We start from the raw sequence: 26,488 nt of genomic DNA, 5'->3' as shown, positions 1-26,488 counted from the left end.
TTTGGCAAGTCAAGTCTCCTGAAATTTTTATGGGAAAACCGTATCAGTCAACAAAATAATCCAAATGTATATATGCCACTACGTAGGAGTGTACTGACAAGGAAAACACAGCAAGTACAAAGCTGCCATCCAGAGAGAGTCATAAGACCAAACAGCATAAAGACGATGATTTGCAGAAACCACCACTGGAATTTGTCACTTAAGGAAATATCAAGAACTGAAATTTTTGACCTTGGCTCATTAACTCTTCAATTCTTTCTTGGCTTCTAGTTATGTCATTTTAAATTCAGCATGAAAGTCATATGAGACTTAGGCCATATATATCTATTGTACAAATCTTTAATACTTTTATCATCATTAAATTAATTTTAAATCTCAAAAGACTTTGTCAGACAAGTAAAAATGCTAGGTTTATTTTTTATTTCCTGCCACACAGAAGACTCTTCTGTATCATTAGGGAAGACAAATTTACATTCTTATTTAAAATAGCCAGAGATGACAGAATGATGTTATTTCATTATGCAAGACAGAGTCAAAGGAAAAAGGCCAGTCAAAAGGCTGGTCAAGAGGACAGCAGTCAGTGACAGCTCCAGACATGTTTAAAAATCTTAGAGATATCAATTAAAAAAAAAAAAAAAGCCCAGAAAGAGACATGGACTCCTTGTTTTTATTTGTGTAAGAATGGGCATCCAGATTTGCAGTCCCAGTTCTCCTTGTCTGTGTCCTAAAAAGCCCTCAAGTCCAGTCCCAGGAATGCAACCTCACTACGCAGTTCCCACATTTACATTCTTGTTTTCTCAGTTCCCATTTGCTGCAGAGAGCAGGGTTGATTCCTAATCTACAAAGCAAAAAGTCTAATACAATTTGCCACATAAAAGACTTCACTAAAGTCTACTTTACTTGCAATTCTAAATATTAGAATCCAAGCTAATTTAGAAATCCTCCAAGCAGAAGTGATTTTCCTTGCCATTAGTAGGCACTTTTATGTTTCGCTGATGCAGACGTTTTAAACTTCTTGTAGAACTTTGAATATCTCTTACCATCAATAACATCCGTCAGACTGTGAAACCTCTTTTCTTAGTGCTTATCTGTCATCATAGAAGTAATTTCCAAATTCTGGTATAGAATTTTAAGACAAATAATTACAGCTTGGTTGTTAAATCAAAACATCTCCGTTAAGTAGGGTACTGATTTACTGTAATTGATTCATCTTTACAATACACGAATGAAATCAAATACAGCAGTCACAAGTTCTGAAGAGTCAAATAGATATGTGCGATAGGTATATTACTGTTTAGTCACTGCTATCGTGAAAGGTAATGATTATTTAAATCTTGTTTCCAGGTTTTAAATGCTATAAAGTGTCAAAATCCAGGTGATGTGTCACATCCTTACACACCCCACCATTGTTGCAATTTTCAGTTGCGTGCTAGCACACTGCATATTTGTATCGATCAGTAAAATTTATTGTTGGACTTTTACAGGGGGATCCAGGAGAAAAAGGGCCCCCAGGTCTTCCTGGAGCTGTTGGAACTCCGCTGCTTCCTGTAAAAGGTTATAGCTAGTTTTAACTAGTCTTTCTGCTGTATAAAGTGTATAGAACCTATTCTGCTAAGGTGTTTGAAAGTGATCACTAGGGACTCAGGGGACAGGATCCTAAAACATTATCTTCCTTAGTGACCACAAGTTACTCATGTGCATGGTGCACGAGTGGATATATTCTTCAGAAAAAGAAGCCTTTAGCAGAATTGTTTGAGAACAGAACTACTACCAATATTTTGTTTTTCCAATTTAATGAAGCCCTTTCTATCTGATTCAGGTTTTCTTTATCACTATGTCATTACATTTTTAAAATTTATTCGTTATACCAATTTTGAAAATATGCTTTTTAAAATGTGGGTAATTTCAACTAGGATGATCCTTAAATGACTTCCCTTTGTGCACTGCCAAATATGCAAAATATGAGATGCACATTTATTTTAAATGCTACATGTGTTTATTTTGGGCAAACACTTCTCTCAGCATTCTGAAATATGTAGCACAAAGATGCTACTACAGGGCGACAAAGACTTAAAACTGCCCACGAAATAGGCAGGAATCCATAGAAAAGTAACCAAATCCTCCCACCTTAAAATTAAATTGTTACACATTTTAAAATGTTTCATAAAAACAAAAGAAGTAACTGTAGTTTACTTGTGTAGTTCCCAAATTATAATTTTGGTTGCAGTTTAGTTAGATTTAAGCTGTCGATTGCATAAGGTGTTCAATTCACATGTTTTTACAATTCTATGTAGGTCCACAAGGAGATCCTGGATTTCCAGGTCCTGCTGGTGATGTGGGGGCAGCTGGACCAATTGGTCCTGCAGGCCTGCTAGGAAGACCAGGAGATGATGGAACAAGTAAGAGAACTAGGAGATAAAATGTGAACTATATACCACTAAGAGAGAAAGCAGATAAAAGAAAACTGTTCTTGCTTGATACAAGTCACCAACATAAGAATTTGAGCTTTACAAAGAGTTCAATAAAAATATTAGCTCAGTGCTTAATGGCCCAAAAAAGAACCAAAATGATCCAAACGGAACAATAGGAATTACTAGAACAGTAACTAGTACACTTCTTCAGGACAGTTCTGAATGGTCTGTACTTTCTTCCTTGATATTTTGTAGTAATTGTTACTATGAAGCTGTATGGGCCATATACCGTTATTTTCTTTATAGGTCTGCCTGGCCTGCCGGGAGTAAGTGGGGCACCAGGACCCCAAGGTTTTCAAGGTGATCCTGGTTTCCCTGGAACAGGTGAATCAATCCCAGGAAGACCTGGATTTCCTGGACCACCAGGCCTACCAGGACAGCCAGGAAGACAAGGCTTGCCTGGACTGCCCAGTAAGTTCAACAGCAATTTATATGGCAAGAATATCATTCTTCATATTAATAGATTCATTGCTTTTGTTGCTCCTACAAAAAACACAGAGGTAAAAAGTGCATTTTGACAGATATATCAAACTTTACATGTGATGTAGAAAACATGCTTTTCCTATCAATTTTCCTGTCAATCAGTGAAATGACAAGATTATCATAGCTTTTTGGGTTATTTAAAACCACAGAGTAACATAATTGAAAAATGTCCCTAAAAATATATCACCTGAAGTTAAAACCACAGCAAACTGGGAAAGAAAGCGCAATCAGCATCCCTTAGTAAAGAAACAAGAATTGTAAAATTCTACAGTGGAAAAAGGAAGACGTAGTGGCAATGGGAAAAATGCGTCAACATCAACTCTAGCCAGGCTCACTCTTGTAGCATGATCTACAAGCGACGACTTGTAAAGCATTTCGTAACATCTCTAGCTTTTCACATGAAGATAACAAGATAAGAAAGAGGAGAACATGCGACCTGAGCTGTAGAAACAGTCAACCTGATTTATGCTAGCTGTACAATTTGTTTTTTCAAAGGTGTAGTCTGTACTGACAGAGGGATCCCTGGAGAACCTGGAGCAAAAGGTCAGATAGGCCTTCCAGGAAGAAAAGGTGAAAAAGGAGAAAAGGGTAAGTGTGCCTAGATAGCAACAATTTGCATACGAGACCTTTGCCAGATATGTCAGACCTAAATTTGCAAGAAGTTTACGGTAGCTTGGAGGATAAGGCCCAAAGTGTTGGGCATTGGGGCTTCTACATCACTAGAGTCATGTCAGTGCAGCAGTTATTCAGCCCTGTACAAAGAGACTGATATGCTTCAACTCCTTTGAAGGCCATAATGAGATAAAATGGTCTGTGCACTACTCACACAGAAAAGAAAAAGGGCAGTATTATTTTTGTGTATTAATTTTGCAACTGTTTCAATGTAATTTTGACACATTCATGTAGGAAATCAAGGCCTTTGCTCATGCAGTGCTGGTCCTCCTGGTCCCCGTGGTATGCAAGGACCTCCAGGTACTCCAGGAAAGAAAGGACAAATGGGATACCCTGGAAGACATGGAGAAAAGGGCGATCCAGGCTTATCTGGTGCAATGGGATCACCAGGGCTTCCTGTGAGTAGTTTTCGTGAGCTTCAGTAAATAAGTAACATCAACTTACCACTTATGCAGGAAGCATTTAAGCAGAGTGGTGGAGGAACTGCCCTGGAAAACTATCTGAAAGTTTATCTACTTTTGCTTATTACAGTCTTTTTGCAGGACGTTTTTTATTAGCTTCTATGTGATTTCCCTTGCGGCAGTGGGTAGAGTTTTAAACTGAGGGATGAAATCCCATGCTGTGTTTGTGGTGTGGTCAGGAGGCTTAGGAAAGCTGGTTGTACGTTTGTCTTGTATTGTTTTGACTTGTTCTTACTTTTAGTTTTGAATACCCATTGTTTTTCTTGAAAACATTGTAGATGCACAAACTGCTCCACTGAAGATGATTTTTCAGTTATTTCAAAAGGAAAGCATTTCCAGTAAAACCTTATCAAGGCAAAGAATTGCATGATGTCAGCAGGTTATGATTGATTTTATGATTCAACATCCATCTAGGGGTGGGGTCTGAAGAAAAAGGAACTCTTGATTTTATTCAGGCCTTTCAAGTCATGTTCTTTATTCCTTTTTTAGAAATCAGTTAAAAAGTTTAATTTATTTGATACACTTATTTCATGAGGCAGTCTGAACATGATGTAGAGTCTTTCACTCTCACAAAGTCTGAAAGTCATTGCTATTTGTTAGTGTTTATCCCTTTACTGTTCCATATTACTTTATAATCTCCTATTTTCAGTCACTACTCAGCCAATGCTTGTTCTCCGCAAGGATCAGCCCCTATACACAATGCCTTGGCTCTCTATGCATTCATATTAGCAATGAAGCTGCAGTGGAATAAAAATTTTGCCCTTGATTTTATAGTTCTTAGAAGGAAAAATTACTATAAGCATCAAAATAAAGACACTTCATTTACTTGATTAGATTCCTTGCAATATAGCACTTTCACTTCCAGCTTTCCTCAAAAGCAGAAACTGAATAAACTTTTTGGTAGTAAATATTCTGAGTACTAGAACCATTTGACATCAGCATACAACATTCATTTTTTCAAAAGACTAGTTCATTCCAGTGTTAACAAATCTGACATCCATTTTTTTATGAAAAACCCTATAAAGATTTTTCATGGCAAAATGAGGGCAATAAAATAATTAAGAAATATTTAAAAGGTACCTTAGGTCAGATGTGTATTTCTGCTTTATTATTGGCTGTCAGCAGGATTAACAAACAAAATAAATTTGAGCTCAAGACCTAGATGTTTCCTGGGTGATGCTTGTTGCCTAACTCAGTGAAACTAGCTATTACTTTTGGAAACGCACTTACTTTCTTTAATGTGCTTCATACAGTTTATCTTATTCCCCACAGTGAGCAATAATTCAAAACACCACTTAATCTGTTTGCTTTAGGAGTACCTTTTAAGCTGATTTATTGGACTTGCTGTGATTTTATTCCACTTATTCTGGTCTGGCATATAGACTGTACACCCAGGATGCTGCATACCAAAATGATGCCAGAGGCCTTTTTTTAATATACTTTCTTGGGTGAGAGAAATTTCTTTGAAAATATAGGTAGATATGCTTGGCTTTATAACTGCTCCATTATGGTTTTTTTGTTTCATTTTTTTGAGGTTTTGTTTTAATAGCAGAACTTTTTTTTTTTTTTTTCACATGAGGAACTGCTTAAAAGTTTCCAGAACATTTTCTTTCAAAAGAAAACAAAACCATTATGAAACTAAAGGAAGGAGGTGGAAGGGCTCTGTCTTTCTAGTTCCAATGGTTTCATTTTGAGCTTTGTGTTTGTTTTTATTTTTCTTTTCTTAAAATCCTATTACCTCAGTGGATTATGTGAGATTTCAGTCTTTTTGTTACTTTTGAAAGTAAGCTTGAAGCCTTATCCTGAACAATTTGGTGTTCTTAGGTTACTTAAGTGAGAAACAAGGACAAAGTAATCAGTTTGGAAAAAAATAATTCACTTTGATACAGAAGTGCTTTGGTTTAATGGGTTTCCTACATACATACATATACACACACACACTTTTTCCATTTTTCTGCTCTTTTCTTCCCAAATAGCTTGTTTTGCTTTTCAAACACAAATAATTGGTCACTGCCAGCTTGAAGATCTAGACATTTTAACAAGTAGTTACTGCTTGTTTCAGATAAACCACATTTTTCAGAAGTCTCCTGCCTGTTTTACAACTGTCATGATTTACAATCACTTTATAAATTGTATTTTCTCCACCTAATTCTTAGTGAAAGATTTTGAATAACCAAGGAAACTGGCTAAATAATACATCAGTTTTTCAACCTTAGTGGCATTTTACTTCTGTATAAATTTTACATATTTACCCACGTGTACTGTTGTAAGATCAGACCCTCACCAATCATAGAATCATAGAATTGTTTTGCTTGGAAAAGACCCTTAAGATGATCAAGTCCAACCGTTAACCTAGCACTGCCAAGTCCAACCACTAAACCATGTCCCTAAGCATCAAACATCTATGCATATTTTAAATATCTCCAGGGATGTTGACTCAACCACTTCCCTGGGCAGCCTGTTCCAGTGTTTGACAAACCTTTCGGCAAAGAAAAGTAATGATGTGCAAACTGCCTTCTGCTTGGAGAGCCGAGAGCACAAATCAGCATAAACATATAGAAAAGTATTTCTTTCCCCCCCTCTACACCTGTCAAATCATAGATTCTTCTGACAATACCAGGTACCTAACTGGAGGTAGATTGAACTTTTTTATTGGCAGCTTTGTGGGCTTTCACTTAGCAAAAAAGCATCCCTTACCTACTGCCATGTTCACTTCTGGGAGAACAGCTTCATCCAGCAGTCACTGCACTCCAGAGATTCCCTTCCTGTGTAGCCTCGATGGATTGTAGGTTGAAGTCTGCAGTGGGAAGAGTTTGTGAATCATTTCCATCTTAATATGCTTATATTTACAGCCACAGCCGTACACAGCCACAGACCTGATTCCTCTAGCATTACCGTTTCTTACAGTTGTGTATCTGTGCATTTGGCAGAGGCAGGCTGAAAAGGCCAGGTGCCATTCACACACCTCTTTATAGACATCAAAAGAGATAAGTGTTGCTTATTGGCCTGTTACTTTAATTAGTCTGGTTTTGGGAAACAATGCAAGAGCAAGAGATAAATATGTAGTTTTACCCTCAATTCCCACATTGATTTCTTGCTGGAAATAACTGGACAATTTTTTTTTTTTTTATTTGTGTGTGTGAATGGTAAGGGGACACCTGGTTCTGCTGGACAACATGGTGAAAAAGGAGAGAAAGGTGATCCAGGAAGAGTTAGAATAAAAGGTAAACACACATTTTATCATTACAGTTTTTGTTTCCTATATAATACCTGGGCAATAGTGTGAGAAAACTATATTCATCTACTCTTTAATAAAGTAATTAAGTTACTGAAGACTAAAGGTCATGTATATCCAAAACTGCTTTCTTGGTACCATCTCATTCATTTTCTTCTTGCTCAACACAAGATCAACTCAGGATTGTGTGGGTTTTACTCTATAGTTGAGCCATAAAACAGTTTTAACAGCTTGTTATTAATGCTAACAAATTACTTTTCATGTCGTATGATTGATAATCAGGGTCTTACAGAGGTCTGTCTAGCAAAGACTAAGCAGAATACAATTATTGTGAGAGCATAAAGAAACACAATTGTACAGAAGCCACCTCCTGAAGTGTCATTTGCCAGTATCCCAGCTGTTATCTCAACCTAAACCACCAACATTCTTTTTGGGGAAAAACTCAAAGTCTCAATGGCTATTCAGATTCCTGCTCCTATTTCTAAAAAATACTCTTGTCCAGGCATTGAAGAGAAACAACAGACCAACAGTTGCACAACTGAAATTCTTGTAATTAAATAGATCAAAACTTCTCCACAGTTACGGTTATAATTTGCAAAAGCTGTAGTTTGTCGTTCTCCGTTTCTTTTGCAATCTGATGGCAAAGCTTTGTTAGAAGTGCTAAACTAATTACTCAGACAAAAGATTGCCCATCTTATTGTTTATGAAAAGTTAGCTTAGCTTTGGATGCCTGTGTGCGTTTACAGATTTTGGAACAGGTCAAAACATTTGCTGTTTATTTGCAAAGGATTTATTGACATAGCAAAATGAATCTTTGGGTTAGAATAGTTTTATTGTCCTTTATGCAAAAATTTCATTTTCATTAATATCACTACAAGAGAAATCTAGGGGTAAAAACCGAGAAAAAATTAAAAACATTTTGGGAATATTGATGCAAATATTCTGCATCATATGGCATTGCTCTATCCTGATTTCACTGAAATCAAGAATAAAACTGACTGATTTCAATAGCAAAATGCTTTTACTTTGTATATAACATGAACAAAAGCTACATTCTTGTGGTGCCTGTAAACACATCTTTTACAAAGACCAAATTGTTCCACGGAGTGGACGACTACTGCCTTCCTGAGCCTAAAAGGCCTCGTTAAGGAAATGTGAATTCAAGAACTGGAAATTATCATACAGATAATATGAATGGTTACCTAGCATTTACCTAAGCAGAAATAATAAAAAAACCCCACAAAAACAACCACCCAAAACTTACTGCAAATATTATACCTTTTTGTTTTCCAAATTGTTTTAAGGACTAAAAGGTGAAAGAGGTCCTACTGGGGTTCCAGGATTTCCAGGCCAAAGAGGTAATGATGGCAGAGATGGAGAACTAGGACTACCTGGGGAAAAAGGAGCTGAGGTATGTTTGATTTTCTCAGAATTTTTTTCCATTTCAGTTAAAATATTGTCTTATGAAAGGGCTAGCTACTTAATGAAAAGTATCAATTGATTCCAAATTCCTAGCAGATTAATCACTTTCATAATTTTATGTAAGCCTAGATAAAAAACCCCATACTTTTTAACTATTGAAAAAATATTTCCTTGGAAATATTGCTGTTTATTTTGGTATTCCTGAATATAATTTCTGCATATACTGTGTGCCAATATTATGGGATCAGGAAGGAAAAAAAAAACCAAACAAACTCACTCTACTCTTTGTTGCTATTGCCTTTGAATATTTAAAACTACTACTATCATCCATGTAGTCACCTATTTGTGGAAGAGTGGTTTCTCCAGATAATTCTCTAACATGGCTTTTGATAATCAGAGAGGAAATAAATTAGGTCTTTTTATTTCTTATCAACAATTTCTTTCTCTTAGGGTGATTCTGGAGTACCACTGCCAGGTGATAAAGGATTCCCTGGGATCCCAGGACTTCCTGGGATAAAAGGACAGATGGGATTGCCTGGTGTGGGGTTTCCTGGCCCACCAGGAGTCAGAGGCAGCCCTGGAGACTTTGGTGATACTGGTAGTATTGGGCCACCTGGTCCAAAGGGCCAGAAAGGTAATTTTGATTATTTACATTAAGAACCAAATAACAAAATACATGTTTGGTAGCATCCATTAGTTTCATATGTATTCTATACAGTGTTATTAATTCATAGTGAAAATCAATTTTGGCAAGCTCAGTGGCCATGCAAAATATGGCCACTGAAAGGTACAATACTATCAGCATTTAGCAGCAGACACCAGTGAGAATATGAATTGCTAGCAGCCTTAAACCTGCAAAGTGCCGCCTGCACACTATTGGAGGAATTATTTTCTGGAATGAAGAGTATCCCTGAGTGTAAGGATTTGCAAGGCAATGCTTTTTTCCTGAAGAAGCAGGAAAATACAACTCATACTTAAGGCTTGGTCTGTTTTTTGGTTATAAAAAATCCCTACCAAAATTTAAAAAAAGTTACACTGACAGCAATATATATCAACCAGAAATGTACATAGAATTGAGATGGAAGTATTTCTTGCAACAGAAACTATTGTAAAGACAAATTTCTGCAACAAGTAAAAAACCCTGACTTGTCTTTACAGAAGACTGTATTACAACAATTGAATAATTGCCACTATTCTATACAAAATAAGTGTCAAGAAAAATATATTTTAAAATTCTCTATCAAACCTCAAGTAATATGGAAATAACAACATGCATAAAGAGTCCCTTCTCTTTACCTTTGCACATCTGGTCAGTTAGTTCCACAGAAATATTACAGTATATATTCAGACTCCATTTACTGTAAAATCAAATAGGCCAGTTTCTTTCTCCCTCTTACTTCAGGTGAGACTGTCCGCATTACATTACCATACCCTGGAAATCCAGGTCCCCCAGGTTTTAAAGGTGTTCAAGGTATGTTTACAGATGGATGAATTTTTGGTTTTAATTGAAATGGAGTTTTAAGTTGCTAATTAAAAAAAGAAGTTATCCTAAAAAGCTACACTATTCTAGTTTTTCAACAAATACATGTCTCAAAATGTAAAACTGCACATACACAGGAATGTACTCATCTAATAGAACCAAACGCTAGCCAGCTGCTGTTTGCATGATCAAAAGGTTTGCAGGCTGCCTCCATAGAAATTGCTAAATGAAGGTAGCTTGAAACTCAGTCCTGCCTCAATTAAAATGCACAAGAGAGTCTGTAAAATATGCAGATAGCTGGAGTTGGATAAGACCTAGAATACATACATCTGGCTACCAGGAGAGGAAAAAAAAAAAAAAAAGAGAAAGGCATGTGAGGCAAAGATATGCTGCAAGTCTGTAATTTCTAAAACAATATTGCTCATGGCAAGTTGCAATTGAGCCCTAAAATCTGAATGCTTACTATGGTTCTTTTAACTTGTTCAGCTTTGAATTTAAATTCAAAGAACTCATCCAGAAACTGGCAAAATGTTTCTTGTGATCACCTCCAAAACATTTGAGATATGGCAGAAAATCCTGATCAGAACAAATGGAGATACTGGATTTTCAGGCTCCTTAATATGGTATTACACAGCTCCCTGACATCAGTATTGCAGGTGGTAGCTAAAATTTATACAGTCATGAAAGAACAGGGATTAGCATAGTGAGCTCATCTGCACCAATCCAGAAGCAGCATATAACACAGGACAATATAAGAATTTGAGTTGACACCTGTCATTTACTAGATTAATATTGTTGATGTCCTGTAACATTAAAATGTTATAGGAAATACTTTTTTCTAATTTACCACAGTGATTTGCAGTCTGCTGTTTATAGATAAGGGAACAAGTCCATTTAGAAAAACAGCAGCCATGCATTTGGCTGTGACTTGGGTGGTGGTTCTTGCCCAAAATGTCAGAAGCAGATGAAATCCAGTTGTTTTCAGAGTACCTGAATTTGCAAGGGATAAAGATGCAGTACTGTTTCCTTAGATCACATGTTTTAGAGCTCTGTCAGGTCTTTTTTATGTATTTTCTTTCTGTTTCCAGGACCAAAGGGTTTAAAAGGACTCCCTGGTCATCCTGGACCAAATGGCTTTGATGGGCAAAAAGGCCATCGAGGCAGGCCAGGAGCAGGAATTCCTGGGCCAGAAGGTGAATTGTGCTTGTCTTGATCCAGGAAACATGTTAGACTAGAATATGGAGGAATAGGAAGCACATTTCAGTGAAAACTAGTGGAAGAAGAATCTTTACCAGTTTCCCTTTCTTTCCTCCAGCATTACAGCTGCTGCAGTAACCTAGAGTTCAGTGTCCAGAACTGGACAAATATTCTCAGAAAACTGAGAATAATTAGTATCAATTTAGCAAAGGGATTGAACTGGACAAGAGTGACAGTACATGAGATAGATGCTGCCCTAAAGAAAACCACTGTCACTTCCCATAGGAATAATTACCTCCTTCAATCCTCATGTATCAGAGCTGTAAATGAGAAACCTGAAATGTAATGTATGATGTTATTTTTCTTTGCACAGTGATAGTTTAATTCTAGTTAAATTAGCATTATACTACTACACAGTTTTGAGAAAAAAAATAATTACATTCTATTTGAATTTAAAAATCATATCAACAGGCTTTCGAGGCAAAGCTGGTGATCCTGGTGATGAAGGTGAAAGAGGATCTACAGTTGATGGTAAAAATGGCCCTCCAGGTCCACCTGGCATAGATGGGCAGAAAGGTGTTCCAGGTGATACCACGTATGGTCCTCCAGGCATCCCAGGCAACAGGGGACTGCCAGGCCGCCCTGGTGCACAAGGAGCAAGGGGTGATCCAGGCGTTCCTGGGCTTCGAGGTATGAGCCAGTTTTTATGACACATTTCCATGTGTTCAAAGGAGAAAATCTGAGCAAAGTTAGTCCTGAGTCAGATAAAACTTACTCTTACTTGTATCTATAACGGTGACTGTGAACAATACGCCCTATTTTTACATTTACGTTTTTACAGTTAAGGTTGATCAGCCACTGGGGAGATCTGCACTGCAGGAAGGGGAAGATGCCTTTACCCAGTCCACGAACTAACAGTGTGGCTTCCTATTCTGACTGCTGTTACTTGTTGCCTAGTGCCCATCTGTGCTTAGGGCCTCCTGCTCTGCCACACAGATGGTCTTACTCAAATCTGAAAAGTCTGGCAAAATGTGGGACAACACTCAGGGAGAGAGGGATGAATTTCTTTGCCCAGAGTTATACAATATAATCCTCAATATCTTGGGCACTAGGCTCCTCATTTCTGCAGGGGAGTTTCGCTGGTTTCTGTGGGTGTCTCCATAGTCCCACTTCCTTCCCGCTTCATACAGATATTGCTGTTTCCTTTTGTAGGTCTTCTTTTTTCCCAGCCCTAAGCCTAACCCTTCTGTGTAGGGAACACCTGTAGAACTGACCCTAGTGCTGAGTAGTTGGTGCAGGCCAGTGAGCTCCTTCCATTCTGCTCCTACACATCAGATACTACCTTTTGTGCCATAAAGTTGTCCTCACCTGTAGATGAGAGTTGAATTCATATTTGTTCCTTAAAGAAAGCAGCTCTCCACAACAGCCAATTCTAAATTGCAGAAAAGCATCAGTTTTCAAACTGCAAAAACTAGAGGATAAGTAAAATATTACAATAACTGAACACGTACACTTCAAAATTACAATTAGGAATTCTGAGGGATGGTGAATAATGGAGGTAAAACATTTTACAATGTTTTTTGTTTCCAGGACAGTCTGGTACACCGGGATTTCCAGGTGCCAAAGGTTTTAGAGGCCCAGAAGGTGATATAGGAGCACCAGGCTGTCCAGGCTTCCCTGGTCCACCGTGTGACACAGGCTTACCGGGGCCACCAGGACGCAGAGGTGTCAGGGGCCTGCCAGGACCTCAAGGTACACAACATCCATTAGGTTGCCTCACAGCTCTAAACTTTGCACATCTTTTTAATCACAGCAGATTTAATCACACGAGTTTTGTGACTGGCATGACAAATATTTCCATAGGGGGCTGCTCATTAGTGGATGCGTACATTATGTTTTGCATATTTCCTTAAACTCAAGGAATGTATAGTGTGCACCTCAGATGTTTCCCAACTTTTCTTTCCTTCCCATACTCTTCCTTAACTGGCCAAATCACAGTGTGTTCACTGTCAAGTAATAAATGGAAGAGTTCTCTTATTCTGTTGTCCTGAGCTCCTGTCATTACTGTGATACTTTTATCTTCCTTATTCTCAAATGGAAGTGTTATTTAGGGAGAGCTAGGACACATATATATATATAAAATATTTATGAATTAGCATAGATTTTTCACGGGGTGCTTCGACTGATATGTCTCTCACTAAAGAAATACAAGAAAAACATTCCAGGGGAAAAATCTAGGCAGAGCCAGGACTCCAGCATGGTAGCAATGTTTCCAAGTTATTTTGCCATGTTTGATGATATTCAAATTTATACCAAAATCTATCGCTTTCTACTTTTTAGGTGCAATTGCTGAACCCTTTTCCTGTATTTGCACACATAAATTAAAGCTCTTTCTTTCAGGCTTACCAGGCTTTAAAGGTCAGAGGGGAGACAGGGGCCTAGCTGGGCCACCTGGAAGCAAAGGTCTCCAAGGCTCTCCTGGCTCACAAGGTGCCCCAGGCCCTCCAGGCTCCCGAGGAATTCCAGGACTTCCAGGTGAAAAAGGACCACCTGGTTTCCCAGGACAAGCAGGTATGTTAAACATCCTGCAAACCACCTCATCTATAACTTCTCTTGTAGGGGGAGCTATTTCTACTGCTGTTAAAGCTAGGAAGTACTTTTTCGCCCTCCTCTCCCAGCTCCGAGAATAAGACCCTGCAGGAGGGCAGAGGCAGTAACAATAGCATCCTTTGTTCTTTCTCTTATAATAAAACCAAAGGGATAGAAATAGTTTGATGCATCTTGGTGCATCCTGGTGCTTTAGTTGTTTTACAACACTGACACATTTCCATGTATTATTTCCTGACTATTTGCAATAGGTTGTTGTTTTAATATGCTATAATAACAATGATACACTTTTTATTACATCCAGACTATCTCCTTTACTGATGCAGTCTGTGATTGTATGCTGATGAGTAAGTGGAGAAATAGCTTCACATTATGCCTAAAAAAAATGTGACCTTGGTGCCAAATCATCACTGGCTAATGGGCAAAAGTTCTGAGTAACTATAGGAAAATCCTGTTTTCCTCTGTCACGTGGACAGTAGGAGTTGTGACTTCCAGTAGTCACATCCAGAAGTCTGGTGGTGTCTTAGGCTATGCATTGTATTTAAGATGTGTTGGGGATAGCTGCTTTAGTAGTAACTGTAGCCTATATCTCCAAGGGGTGGCAGCAAGAAGGGGAAGATGTTTATTTGCTTCAGGACAATCTAGATTTCAAGACAAGTTTGATCTTGGCATGCAGCCATGTTCCAACTATTGGTTCTCTAGCTTTGCTGTTTTCCTATGGAGTCTTTCTAAACTTCCTGCCTTTTGCTTTATACTCTTCCTTAGAATATGACAGAAACAGCATAGTAGACTGATTATGTAAATAAAGCATTTAATATTATCAGGAAGCAAAGGGATTCAAGGACCCCAAGGATTCCCAGGACTCCCAGGAACACAAGGCCCAATGGGAATCTCTGGTGTAAAAGGTGAAGAAGGAAAAATGGGTCCACCTGGGCCTAGCGGAGAATGCGGGGATATGGGAATGAAAGGTTTGTAAAAATCTGCTTCACACTGTAGTTGTGTTACTGCTATGCTATGTTTAATTTTGTTACTACTGCGTTAAGAATATATTTACTTTTTCTTCTTGTTATAGGGGTATATTCATTTCTATTTGCAGAAATTTTCTACATACTAAATCCAGACATCTCACTTAAATGCATAATAAAAAATAACTACAAAATTAATTCCACTCAGATCAATAGGTGCATTTACCACTAAATCAGAGTAAGATAACTTATTGAAACAAATCTTGAATTGTGTCCTGTGCACATCTGAAACTTTAGGTTTTTCAAGTTTTCAATCATATTCTCTGTGGGTTTTTTGTCAATGTAAGATATAGAGGAAATAAACTCTCTAAATATTAATAGAGAAAAGAGGCTAACCATCTCCAAGGTGAAATCAAAGACAATACACTGTGGAGTGGACAGTACAATTGCCATCTTTCATATTCCAGACAAGTAGGGAATAATTCTGATTTAACATCACCTGAGTTACTACTGAATGAACTAAAAAGCAAGAGAAGGATAATAAATTCTATTAGCAGTGAGCCTGCTGAGACAACAGAGAACTGCATTAGTATTTGAAGGCTTTCTCTGTTAGGGAAGTCTTCGCTAAAATTAATTTTCAGGACATGTCACTTGTGAGGATTTACTCACATTCCATATGTTTGGTTCAAAGGTGAAAGAGGGCCTCCAGGAGACAGTGGCTGCGTTAACATCCGTCTTGAGAAAGGACAAAAGGGGGAACCAGGATTTCCTGGTGAGAATGGATTTAGAGGTGAAAGAGGTAAGTTCATAAAATAAAGCCCTGCATACACACACATTCATCTGACAGAAATCACTGGTGTTTTTCACAGGTTTGAACTGGTAGCTGCAGTAACATCCAGCAACCTTATTGTGTTTGTAGATTCTTCAACTAGCAGGCTAGTTTATTTGGATAATTACTAAGGCAATGCAGAAAGTGTGATAGCATACCCATATTCAAAATAAGTGTCAAATAATGGCTTGACTATATTGGTCATTATCTTGTTCGGCAATTAATTTCAGGTGAAAAAGGCAATACTGGTTTCAGAGGCACCCCAGGATTTCCAGGGAAGAATGGTGTCCCAGGACTGCCAGGTGACCATGGTGACACCGGACTGATGGGGTTTCCAGGATCGCGGGGTTTTCCGGGACCAAAGGGCTTTAAAGGAATTACGGGTTTTCAAGGACAACCAGGTGACCAGGTAAACTGAAAGTGGTAGTGAAATGTCCTGGACTTAGCAGTTATCTCCTTCCTCCAAGAAATATGATGAAGGGCACTTCTATTGTACTGACCCGTTAGATGTTCCTCCTGAGACTGTCAGTATAATAGGAAAGGTAAATTCCTCAATGCAACACGTCAATGCTTTGATTACATTTTAGCAGGGACTGTAGTCAGGGTCGAAGGGCCTCTCCCCTCTCTCCTAGCTGCATGTTGTGATTTTGTTATGTTGCCACTTGGTGGAAGTACAGGCTACACTGTGCTAATTAGGGGCGTAAAAAACGGATGTACGATCAAGTCTTCAACATTATACCTAAGAACAGATTGACAAGTCACTTACTGCAAAGATCATAACATAGCAGCAGCACAAGTTAGTATATAGCTGCTTCTTCATACGTTGCTATGTGGAGCAGCCAATAGACAAGACAAACCAAGTCTGTGCCCATATAGACAACTTGCACCAAACAGAACCCAGGCAAGCAGTATTGCTCGAGAACAGATACACAAAACTGCACATATATCGCATACGGATATAAGGTAGAATTCTTCACTGGCTTGTACACTAGGTAGACAGGCAGTGAGATTATATTAAGCAAAAAGCACAGGGTTTTTTTGGTAAAGGGACATATCTTCGCTTGGCTTGTCTTTTCTTATAGTTCTTTGAAGAGATAATCTGTGTTTTGCTGATTATAGGTCGTCATTCAAAAGAAAAACAGAAATCTATGTTTTTACTGTTTTATCACAACGTATTTCTGGTTAATGTTTATAGTAAATTTTGGGTAACATACAACAATATTTGGTAGATTTTTATGGTACCTTTTAAATCAAATTACTCAAGCCATCTGTGGGGAATTTAGGCTGTTCAAGCCAAAAGTTAGCATAAACTGTAAAAGCACAAATTCAATATGATTAGCAAGTCTAATCTACAGTTTTTTGGAAGTGCTAATGGCCAGTGTTAGACATGTAACAAGGGCATGTTGAGCTTAAGATGCAGTTTTGCTATTCATACTAATTTCCGGTCCATTTCCCAGTGTAAGATATCAAAATGCTCTTATAGATCATTCCTGCTACACGTATATATCCAAACATTTTTATTTTGTTTTTAAAAAAATCAGGGTGATGTTGGCTTACCAGGAATCCCTGGAAATCCAGGACTGACTGGCCCAAAAGGATCTAAAGGTAATGAGTTTATGTAGACAGGCTGTTGAAGAGCAGTATTGTTAGGACGTATATGCTCTGATAGATGGTGAGTACTCGCTAGAAAAGGCAAAACAGGACAGAAGTGAAAGTAATTGAAACATGAATGTCATTAGAAACAAGTCTGATTTACCTGAAGGCAAAATCTGCATTTCATCCTTAACAGTTTGTTCCTTATAAAGTACATCTTGCTAATTTAGAAGGCAAATTTCTGTCAAATTTCATGGAGTTTAAAAATTCTATCAAACACATGGAAAAATCCACTCATAGATCTGTAAAATTTGTCAAATCAATTAAGAGAAAATGCAGTCATTTATGGTATTATAGTATGGCATTACACAGATATGTAGAGGTTTTTAAATATTCCAACATGATTTATAATTTCCTTTGTATCACTTATTTTCCAGTGTTTCCCAGGCTATGATTTTTGAATTCTTAGAACTTCTGAAAGCATAACATAAAACAGATCAGGCAGAGTTCATACCCATGCATGCAAAATTATTCATTTGAGAAGATGAAGTTTTGTATATTGTTTTTTGCATAAGTAGAGATCACTCTGAAAAAATTATCTATAACATTTAGATTTTTAAAAGTGTTGCAAAAATACAAAATGGTGTCATCTATGATATTGCAGTTTTCCTTTGAGTAGGATTTCATTATTAATAAATAATGAAATTATTTTCTCAGCTACATTTTCCATTACTACAAAAATTCAAGAACTTCTCAGCCAGGGAATATATTCCCACAAAAAAAAGTAAAGAACAATACTCAATATAAAGAGAACTCATGAAATGTATTGAAAGCAAACTTAATGAAAACTTAATTCTAAAGCAGGATATAGCCAGTAAAGCGGGCATTGCTATGGCAGGGGATTTTTAGCAACACTTGAACTCAGTATTTCCTCTTAGCTTTTCACAGCAAAATCAGACAATGAAGTTGGAGACAGCATGAATAGGTAGGAGAGGTCAGACATTTGTGCAGACAGTGTAAGGCAAAATTAATCACAGAATCAATAATTCCGAACAACAGGAATTTTAGCATAGACAGAAAGAAGGTGTGCTGGCTTAAAGTCCCCAGCTAGTCCCTAAAAGATCTTTACTGAGTAAATAGACTCACACTGTATTGATTTTGCACATCCTCACAAACCTCTGTAAGGAGTTCTCTGTGTTTAATAAAGTGTTATAGGGAATTTATGCAGTATCTTTCATTTTTAGTATAAGCTGTCAGTATTGGGAAAGTTCCCATGTTTTTTTGTTGTTTTTTTTTTCATTATGGGAAATGTACGAGAATACTGCCAGGAGTCACACTACACACAAACTGAGTTAAGTACTTCAAGACAGGCTGAGCTGGCAGATAATGCCCCATCCCTGGAAGTGTTCAAGACCAGGTTGGATGGGGCTTTGGGCAGCCTGGTCAGGTGGGGAGTGTCCCTGCCCATGGCAGAGGAGTTGGAACTAGATGGTCTTTAAGGTCCCTTCCAACCCAAACCATTCTATGATTCTGTGAATTTGCATGTGCCAAAGCATTTTTCACTCTGTGTTCTCTCCATTCCTTTTATAGCTGTTAATATCTATGAGCAAATTATCTGATCTTACAAAATTGCCCAGCTTTGCTTTTGTGGATGAAAAAGATACTTGTATGAAATGAAAGTCATTGTACCTCAACAGGCAAAAGAGGTGACCCAACTCCTGTGCTTGGTATACACGGTCGAAAAGGGCCTCCCGGAGATCCAGGATTACCAGGTACCTCTGTCTGATTAAAGAAGAAAATTGGACCTAAGAATTCATTTTCTCTAAGTTTTGTTAGCAGAGAGGGAGCTCTGCTTTCTGTGCATATTGAGCACTATTTTCTACAGTTACAAACCCAAGGATTGGAGAGGCATCACAATGTGCGATAGCATAGGAGATAGAGTCTACTATTGTCTAGTACAGCACTGATGAACATACCAACACTTACCAGAATAAAACCTGGCTTGGCTTTATCTTGCTAGCCATTTCTGCTCTTTCAGATATCACCAGAGATATCAGTATTATTCATTGCTAATAAATAGATGCCAGGATCTAAAGTATTTGAATAAAATTCTTTTTCTACTCAAGAAACCCCTTACTGAACTTCTATATTTTTAAACTTATCCTGAGATGAAGAATGGGCAACTTTTAACAAATAAATGCTAGATTTTTTTTTTTTCCCCTTTAAGGACCCTGTGGATTCCCAGGAGAGAAGGGTTCACCAGGTATCCAAGGGCAACCTGGAAGATCAGGATCCAAGGGTGACCCTGGATACCCAGGAATACCAGGACTTCCAGGTAATGCCAAAGTTTAAAAAACAATGCCATGTAACAGCTCAAAAGAGATATGCAACAGGAAAATGCAGCTGAGGAGGCACCTCTGTGGAAGAGGCTAGAGAAATCAGAGATCACATGAAGGCTTGTATTGAAAGGTATTTCAGTACCTGTAGACAGCACTAATAGTCTGCTCAGAGCCTCAGAGAGCAAGATCTAGCAATTCTTCATACATTCCCATACACTTTCAGGTACCTCTGAATAACGTAGTGTATGGCATAGCATAAAAAAACCCAACAGTTTAATAGACTTGCATATTCAGATTTTTTTTCCCTCTGCTCTCAGGAGCTACAGGTCCTCAGGGATTGCCAGGAGAACCTGGAGAAAAAGGGAAACATGGAATTTTGGGACCTACAGGATTGCAAGGATTAGCTGGATCCCAAGGCAGAAAAGGTAAACAGTATACAGTGGAGTTCTACTGGTAATGTAACAGCACCAGACAAATACCCTTTTAGTAGCGAAAATGGAAGAGGCCTGTCAGCACAATTTTGATTCTGTATTCTCTTAAACTACTAGAAGAATTAAGCCAGTTCCCATCACCTTTGAAAAGTAACATAAATGCTACCTCACAAAATTGGGCTACAATCTAAAATGAGTAAGGAAGAAGGTAGAAACAGATTCTGACTCAGCTGATGTAAATGGTAGCAGAAGTTAAGGAAAGAAAAAGGAGTTTGCAGTAATTGAGATGTTTCACTTCAGTTATGCTGTGTTCTACCTTTTCACCATGGAGTGCCACTGTTACTCTACAAAACCAGCAGACTGCTATGGACAGTTTTGTCTTACAAATTTGTTTTAACAAATTGTGATAAGGTAACTTGGCTTGGTTTTGTTGTTTTGTTTTCTCTGAAACCTGATTTTGGTGGATTTAACATAGAAATGTTTCCCGCAAATCCTAATTTACACTTCTCTCAATAATTGTTATTTTTAGATTGAACAGCAGTTCATCTATACAGTTATTTTTGTTGGAGAACATTGTTAATGTTTACTATACTCGGAACAATACATTGAAATTACAAGTTACACTAGTATTTTATAAAGTAAGGTAATCAACTATGTACTTTGTATCCTCTTTCTCTTTTATAGTGTGATTCATAACCAGCTCCTGGACAGGAAGAATAGTATTAATGACCCATATACAGAAATCACTGTAAAGTAACACTTGGCGCTATGATAAATTATTAGAGGAGGCAACAGATTAGATTACTTGCAGTAAAGTAAGTGGTGCTGATTTAAACTGTCATGTCAGATTCCTTGCTGGTGCATAACCTGCAAGAGAACATTTCATTGTCACAAACAACATTTGCTGTAACAAAGGCAGAGATCTGCAGTGACAGGGATGTTTAAATTGAGAGGGATCAAAAAAAAAAAAAGCATTCTTCTGCTGAAAACTTCTCAGTAGCAGATGGGCTCTTTCCTTTGTCGTAAGTGGTAAGACACTTCTATAGTGTACAGAAGTTATCCCAAGTCCTGCACAGAAAACATAATAAATAACACGTGCTGCAGAGGGAAAAGTTCAGTTCCAAATGGAAATTCATTAGAGACCAAGTTGCCTGCTAAGCCTTAGGAGTCTGTGTATTGCCAGCATAGTTGAAAAGGTTAACGTCTTTGAGATTATACCCCATAATGAAAACTGAATGGAATTTGTATTCTAGTTCGTAGGAAAATATAGATCTTAAGGTTGTTTTTAATAAATATCGTTGCTAGCATTAGAAGTGAAATAGTTAATTGGCTGTTCATAGCTAAGTACACAGCCTTGTTAGTCTAATTGCTTTTCGTCTACATTAAATGGCTTGTGCCTGAAGATCTTGTAGATTTTTAAAAAAAAAGTTAAACATCATCTACCAAAGCATAATCACATTTTCTTTATTACAGAGATAGTTTTACTAGTTAAGGGCTCAGTCTGGCAAGCCTTACTTATGTGAGTAATCCTTGATGAAGCAAGTAGTATTAAGAACATCAGCAGAATTACTTGTGTGAGTAGAAGCTGAATTGGGCTGTAAAATACAGAAACAGTGGTTCATACATAGGTCAGCCAATTCAGCTGTACCTAGATATATAGAACTATAGCAATCCAAAAATCTAGAATTACAAGTGCTGATATTATAATGGATTGTTGGCAAATGTGTCAGAAATTCCCTGGAAAGCAAGTAAACCAAGCCATCAATCTTGACTGAATAAGCTAAAGATCAAAAAAGTTTTAAATGGTGACCTGGGTGCCAAAAATCATTAGGAGTTCATAATCATTTTAAAATACCACTGTTAAATTCCCCAAATTGGCATGCAACTCCTACATAAATTTAAAAATGGGAACATCCCCAAAGCACAAGCAGACTAAAGAAAGCAGGACTGAAACTTAGAATGTCATGAAAAGTTAGAGAGCAGTTAATTAAGGGCACAGAAGATATTACAGGTTGGATTACTAGTGTCCCATATTATAAAGGGAATTACATAGAGAGCATATTATCAATGTCTTGCAGGTTTTCAAACAATCTTCTGGATTTAAAATTTTTCCAGACTGGTATTTGCTACAGGCTGGATTATTATTTTTTCCCCCCTTTCTTTTTATTTCTTCATTAAATTTTAACTAAAATATATATAATTCAACAGTTTCTGAGAACAAAGGTAATGGAGTATTATTTTTGGTGTATCTGTTAGGCAAAAGAAATGTGCACTAGAGTTCTCTTTGTCAGATGACCCATCTTTGAACTAGGGACCTTTAAATTTGGCAGGTGAAGCATTTGATGAAGCGCATTTGTGGTGGTGTTCCTACAGCAATTTGTCCCTGCCAAATTTGACCAGCTTATAAACTTTAAAAAAAATAAATCCATTCATATGTGCTTAAGTAGAGCAATAAATTCTCCTATGATTCATGCTCTGGATATACAGCAGATTTGCATGCTGCAGGACATGATGGGATCAAGCACAGGAACTGAAACAGAGAACCTACATCTTCTATGGTGGAAAGTAGTTAGGGAAAAGGAGACAAAGATAATTCAGAGTTCTGGAAAAAAAACACTGCAACTGGACTGGGAATCCTACATGGCAGGGAGAGCAAGTGGTGGGGAAGGAAATTGGGCAGACAGAAGCAGCAAAGGTGGAAGAGAGACAGGAATAGGCACTGACAGTATTGTTCAACTTCTTGATGATCAGTGTCCACTCTAATCAGTCCCCCTCTGGAGCAAGGAGCATCCCAAGTCTATTATTGCTCTGTCTGAAACCTCTTTGAAACCTGTTACCAAATGACACATCAGTTTTGCCAAATCTGTTCCTATGACCAGGCGATAAGCTGCCATCTGCATTTAATAAGTGTATGTCTTCACATTTGATACTTCATCTACACAACTTAAACTATACACCTTCACAACTATAAAATGCTAATGACATGGAGATATTTTTTACCCTCCACTGCAAACAACAGACACAATCTCTGATTAGTTCTACTTTAAAAAAGGCATTAAAAAATGCATTCTATGTTTTTACTTACTGCGGTTTAGCAATTTTCAAAAAAGCACAGATTATAAAGCAAAAGTTACAGCTGACTACCATGAACACTCAGCCTGTGATCTGGTCATCCAGAGAACATCACTAGTGACAAAGCTACTGTATACTGTCACGTGTCAGCATGGATCTCAATTACAGATTCATTGTCTTCAAAGACTTTGTGCTGTTCAAAGAATTTTTGTAACAGTGTGATGCAAAAGAAAAAAACCATAGTTTTCTATGTGAAATCTGCAGGACCAGGGAAAAGCAGCCAGGTGAAAATTTAGTTTCTTTCTAGTGCAGCTAGATTAAATTGCACGTACATTTGGAACAGAAGCTGTAAAGAAGTTCCAGCTTTACCGTTATTTTAGGCGGTGTCTGCATCCCAGTCACCTGGTCATGTAGTGATAACACAGCTAACATTGGACTAGTTAATCACATGTAGCAGTAGTAGTCTAGCCACAATACAAGGTTCACTATAGAGTAAATTAACCCTTACTGAGCTTCCTGCTGCTAGCTGCAGTACAGAAATAAAGAATTAAAAGGTATGTTTTCTGATTGCTTTGATGTGAAACTGTATTATGATTGCTATTTTCAGATTTCTTCACATTTTCCTTTCCAAAAAGGATACATTCAGGTGTAATGTGATCTTGTCTTCAGTTGCCAATAAGAATCAGATTTGGCAAATACCCTGTCTTGATCCAGAATGTGTTGTCAGAAAAAAATGGCATCATTTTTAATTGTGACTTTAAAGTATGATTGTGGCACCCAATCATGCCTGCAATTCTTCTCAGGTCTTCCTGGACTGCCCGGACTGGATGGCTTGGATGGACTAAAAGGTCAAAAAGGTTCTTCAGGAGCTCCAGGTAAAGACAACAAATAGCTATGTGGAACAGAAAATCTTCTCTTAAATGAATGAATCTACAAGGAATGATGCACATTATTTTGATATTTGCCTTCCCTGCTGAAGCTCACTCTCAAACAGAATCTAAAGTATGCCTAATGACACACCTGCAGTTATTTGTGGGGAAAACTTTAAAACTTCCATTACTCATCTAGTTACATTGGAACCTTTCAAGGCTGTTTATAAAATGAACATGTTCAGTGCAGATGATTCAAAGTAAAGCCAAGTGTCCAGGTTTTTCATGTGTAAAAGATAAACTAACAAATTAAAAGGAGACTTACAAAATCCCAGCCCCATTAAAGTCCATGGGAGTTGTGCCACAAACTTAAGAGGAACCTGGATTTCACTCATGCTGATGTATTTGCAACTTTCAAAAGTTGCTTTTGAAACAGTATTAAAAAACAGTGCTCACCATCTATCCAGAGATTACAAATTTACGCTGATAGAAAATTAAATTGAGGACCATGCAATCAGTTTACATTTCAAATTACAGACAATAATGACACCATATAAAATAACCCCTGAAGAAGCACATTAAAGCAAAGAGATTACTTTCTTTGAAAGAGATGAATTAGGGCCAGATTCAACAAAACTCTATCCAGCTTCCAAGAGAGAACCAGAAAAATAGCACTAGGCAACCCTTGCAAGGAGGAACATCTGCAGCTGGTATTTCTATTCTGCACATCTGTATTTGTACTCACTGTGTTATGTACATAATTGTTTTCCTATAAAGGTCAAAGCGAAACAGGGCCCCCAGGATACTCAGGGGAACTTGGACCAAAAGGAGACAGAGGTGAACCTGGATGGCCTGGTATTTCTATTCCAGGCCCCCCTGGAGAAAGGGGATTCCCAGGATTCCCAGGTAAGAAAGGGTTTTCTCCCTAGTGGTGCCCTACAGAGGTGAAATGAAGGTGAATAGAAAATGATGGACTTGGACAGACTCAGGGAACTGCTAGGTGGAGTTGCCTCTTGGGAAAAAATTCCTGAAGAAAAAGAGTGCAGGAGATCTGGTAGTAACAGAAATATAGTAAGTCTTATCAACTATTCTGATGTTAATGCAAGATGGAACTGTATCACAAGATTGCTATGATTATTTAAGAACCTTGGTGATACAGGAATTACATAGCAATAGGAAAAAGCAAGTGTTTGAGGAAAGGCCACTAAGAAGGGTAAGAGATTAGAGCATCTGTCGTATGAGGGAGTGGGAACTGCTTAGCCTCCAGAAGAGAAGCCTCGGGGAATTTTATCAATGTATGAAAGTACCTCATGGGAAGGACATGGAGACAGATTCTTCATAGTGGTATCCAGTGACAGGACAAGAGGCAATGGGCGCAAACTGACATGCAGAAAATTCTACTCAAAGATAAGGAAACGTTTTGGTTTTCCTGTGAGAGTAATTGAATATAGAAACAGGTTGCCAAGAGAAGCAATGAAGTGTCCGTCTAGGAGATAAGCAAAACCCAGTTGGACAAAGTCCTAGGCAATGCTCTAGCTGACCCTGCTTTGAGGAGGGGGTTGGACTAGAAAGTCTCCAGAGGCCCATTCAAGCCTCAGCAATTCTGTGACTGGAAATGACATTAGTTTTACTCTATCAAACAGTGCCACTTAACACATAGCAGAGGTGAATTCTGGTGAGGTGAATTATTCTAAGGTGAAGACACGGTCATTTTTCTCAATTCACTTACTAGTTCATGAACTGGGAGAATCAACAGAATGATGCTGTTGTGGGAAAAAGTGTCATTCTAAGATATATTAACACTGCTTGACACAGGATGGGCAAGGCCTCCCATGGTATACTGTGTCCAGCTTTGACAAACTAGAATTCACTAGACAGTAAATGGAAGGATGGGGTCAAAAACAAGACTGAAGATACTAGATTTGTTTTTTTGTAAAAAAGAGAAGGCAACAGAATATGATACATGTACTAACAAGCTGCGACTATTCAAAAGTGTTAATGTAGAGGATAACCTGTAACTGTTCCTGCCTGTCACATGTAAGAGCACTGATATCTTATTTTGCAAAAATTCAGATTACAAATTAGGAAAAAAAATACATTTAAGGCTAGTAAGTTCATCTTGTTCACTGAGGTTTTTAGGAAACCGGCTGAACTCACTTCTGCTAGGAACAATCTGTGAATATTTAACCTGTCCCAGGCAGAATGACTTCATAGTCCCCACTCATCCTGCATTTTTACCATTTGTCCCATTGTTAGAATTCTGGAGAAGGTGGCTATTTGTGGCAATATGCTAAGGTGTGATGATGCATTCTTTAGTTTAAGTAGATTTTATGGAAAGAATTAAAAATTTTTAAAAATAACA

The 26,488-nt window shown here is 37.8% G+C and overlaps 1 protein-coding gene across 1 annotated transcript in view; it reads left to right on the top strand.

Annotated features, from left to right (window-relative positions):
- COL4A4 (collagen type IV alpha 4 chain) overlaps nt 1–26,488 on the top strand; it is a 75,115-nt gene that overhangs the window by 37,124 nt on the left and 11,503 nt on the right. Inside the window, exons 18-39 of the mRNA XM_075761046.1 lie at nt 1,485–1,554; nt 2,295–2,399; nt 2,718–2,882; nt 3,450–3,542; nt 3,861–4,024; nt 7,239–7,311; nt 8,627–8,733; nt 9,195–9,378; nt 10,147–10,215; nt 11,313–11,417; nt 11,893–12,111; nt 13,012–13,173; nt 13,822–13,992; nt 14,853–14,996; nt 15,685–15,792; nt 16,053–16,231; nt 17,364–17,427; nt 19,113–19,187; nt 19,643–19,750; nt 20,072–20,179; nt 24,061–24,132; nt 24,904–25,032. Of these exons, the coding sequence (XP_075617161.1) occupies nt 1,485–1,554; nt 2,295–2,399; nt 2,718–2,882; nt 3,450–3,542; nt 3,861–4,024; nt 7,239–7,311; nt 8,627–8,733; nt 9,195–9,378; nt 10,147–10,215; nt 11,313–11,417; nt 11,893–12,111; nt 13,012–13,173; nt 13,822–13,992; nt 14,853–14,996; nt 15,685–15,792; nt 16,053–16,231; nt 17,364–17,427; nt 19,113–19,187; nt 19,643–19,750; nt 20,072–20,179; nt 24,061–24,132; nt 24,904–25,032 (2,674 nt within the window). The remainder of the gene's footprint in view (nt 1–1,484; nt 1,555–2,294; nt 2,400–2,717; nt 2,883–3,449; nt 3,543–3,860; nt 4,025–7,238; nt 7,312–8,626; nt 8,734–9,194; nt 9,379–10,146; nt 10,216–11,312; nt 11,418–11,892; nt 12,112–13,011; nt 13,174–13,821; nt 13,993–14,852; nt 14,997–15,684; nt 15,793–16,052; nt 16,232–17,363; nt 17,428–19,112; nt 19,188–19,642; nt 19,751–20,071; nt 20,180–24,060; nt 24,133–24,903; nt 25,033–26,488) is intronic.

This window comes from Balearica regulorum, chromosome 9, assembly GCF_011004875.1.
Source record: "Balearica regulorum gibbericeps isolate bBalReg1 chromosome 9, bBalReg1.pri, whole genome shotgun sequence".
NCBI lineage: Eukaryota > Metazoa > Chordata > Aves > Gruiformes > Gruidae > Balearica > Balearica regulorum.
The sequence above is the reverse complement of the archived record's forward strand: the minus strand, read 5'-3'. Positions and strand labels throughout refer to the sequence as shown.